The following is a 481-nucleotide window of genomic DNA, read 5'->3' as shown; positions in this document are numbered from 1 at the left end:
CGAGAATGGCAGACAAACATCAACACCATGATCTTCCTTCCTGGTATTGTAGTACTGTTACTAATTGTACTATAAAGTTTTCTCACCGGTGAATGACACATGATGTGACACAGACGTCTGGTCTATGAGTGTATATGCTTTCAGGAGGCGTGGCTTTGGATGGCGATTGCAGGGAGGGTGGGACATACGCTTTCAGTGCTATCAGGCTAAAGTTAGCATTTTCCAAGATGTCCTACTGCACCTTTAAGTAAAATAAGTATAATAAAATGTTTTGTATTTGTGATTTGTATTAGCTCAGTGTAGGTCCAGTGGAAGGAGAAAAAGCCAATCCGTACTTACCAGGCAGCAGCATTAGATTTTAAGTGAAAGGAGACCCAGGGGCAAAGGTCAGCCTGATTGCTGTGGATAATGCCATCTTCCTGTTGAGTAAAAACCATCTGACGCAGAAGAAGGTAAGTGATGATATAGTTTTCACTCCAGA

At 42.0% G+C, this 481-nt stretch overlaps 1 protein-coding gene across 1 annotated transcript in view; it reads left to right on the top strand.

Annotated features, from left to right (window-relative positions):
• The window catches only part of LOC107580231 (complement C3-like), a 2,552-nt gene extending 2,100 nt beyond the window's left edge, over positions 1–452 (top strand). The window contains exon 3 of the mRNA XM_016265962.1: positions 294–452. Within this exon, the coding sequence (XP_016121448.1) occupies positions 294–362 (69 nt within the window). The 3' untranslated portion in view covers positions 363–452. The remainder of the gene's footprint in view (positions 1–293) is intronic.
• Positions 453–481: the final 29 nt, after the last annotated feature.

Source organism: Sinocyclocheilus grahami, unplaced genomic scaffold (assembly GCF_001515645.1).
Source record: "Sinocyclocheilus grahami isolate Dianchi unplaced genomic scaffold, SAMN03320097.WGS_v1.1 scaffold27667.1, whole genome shotgun sequence".
Classification (NCBI taxonomy): domain Eukaryota; kingdom Metazoa; phylum Chordata; class Actinopteri; order Cypriniformes; family Cyprinidae; genus Sinocyclocheilus; species Sinocyclocheilus grahami.
Note: the sequence above shows the minus strand (reverse complement) of the source record. Positions and strands in the feature narration are given on the sequence as shown.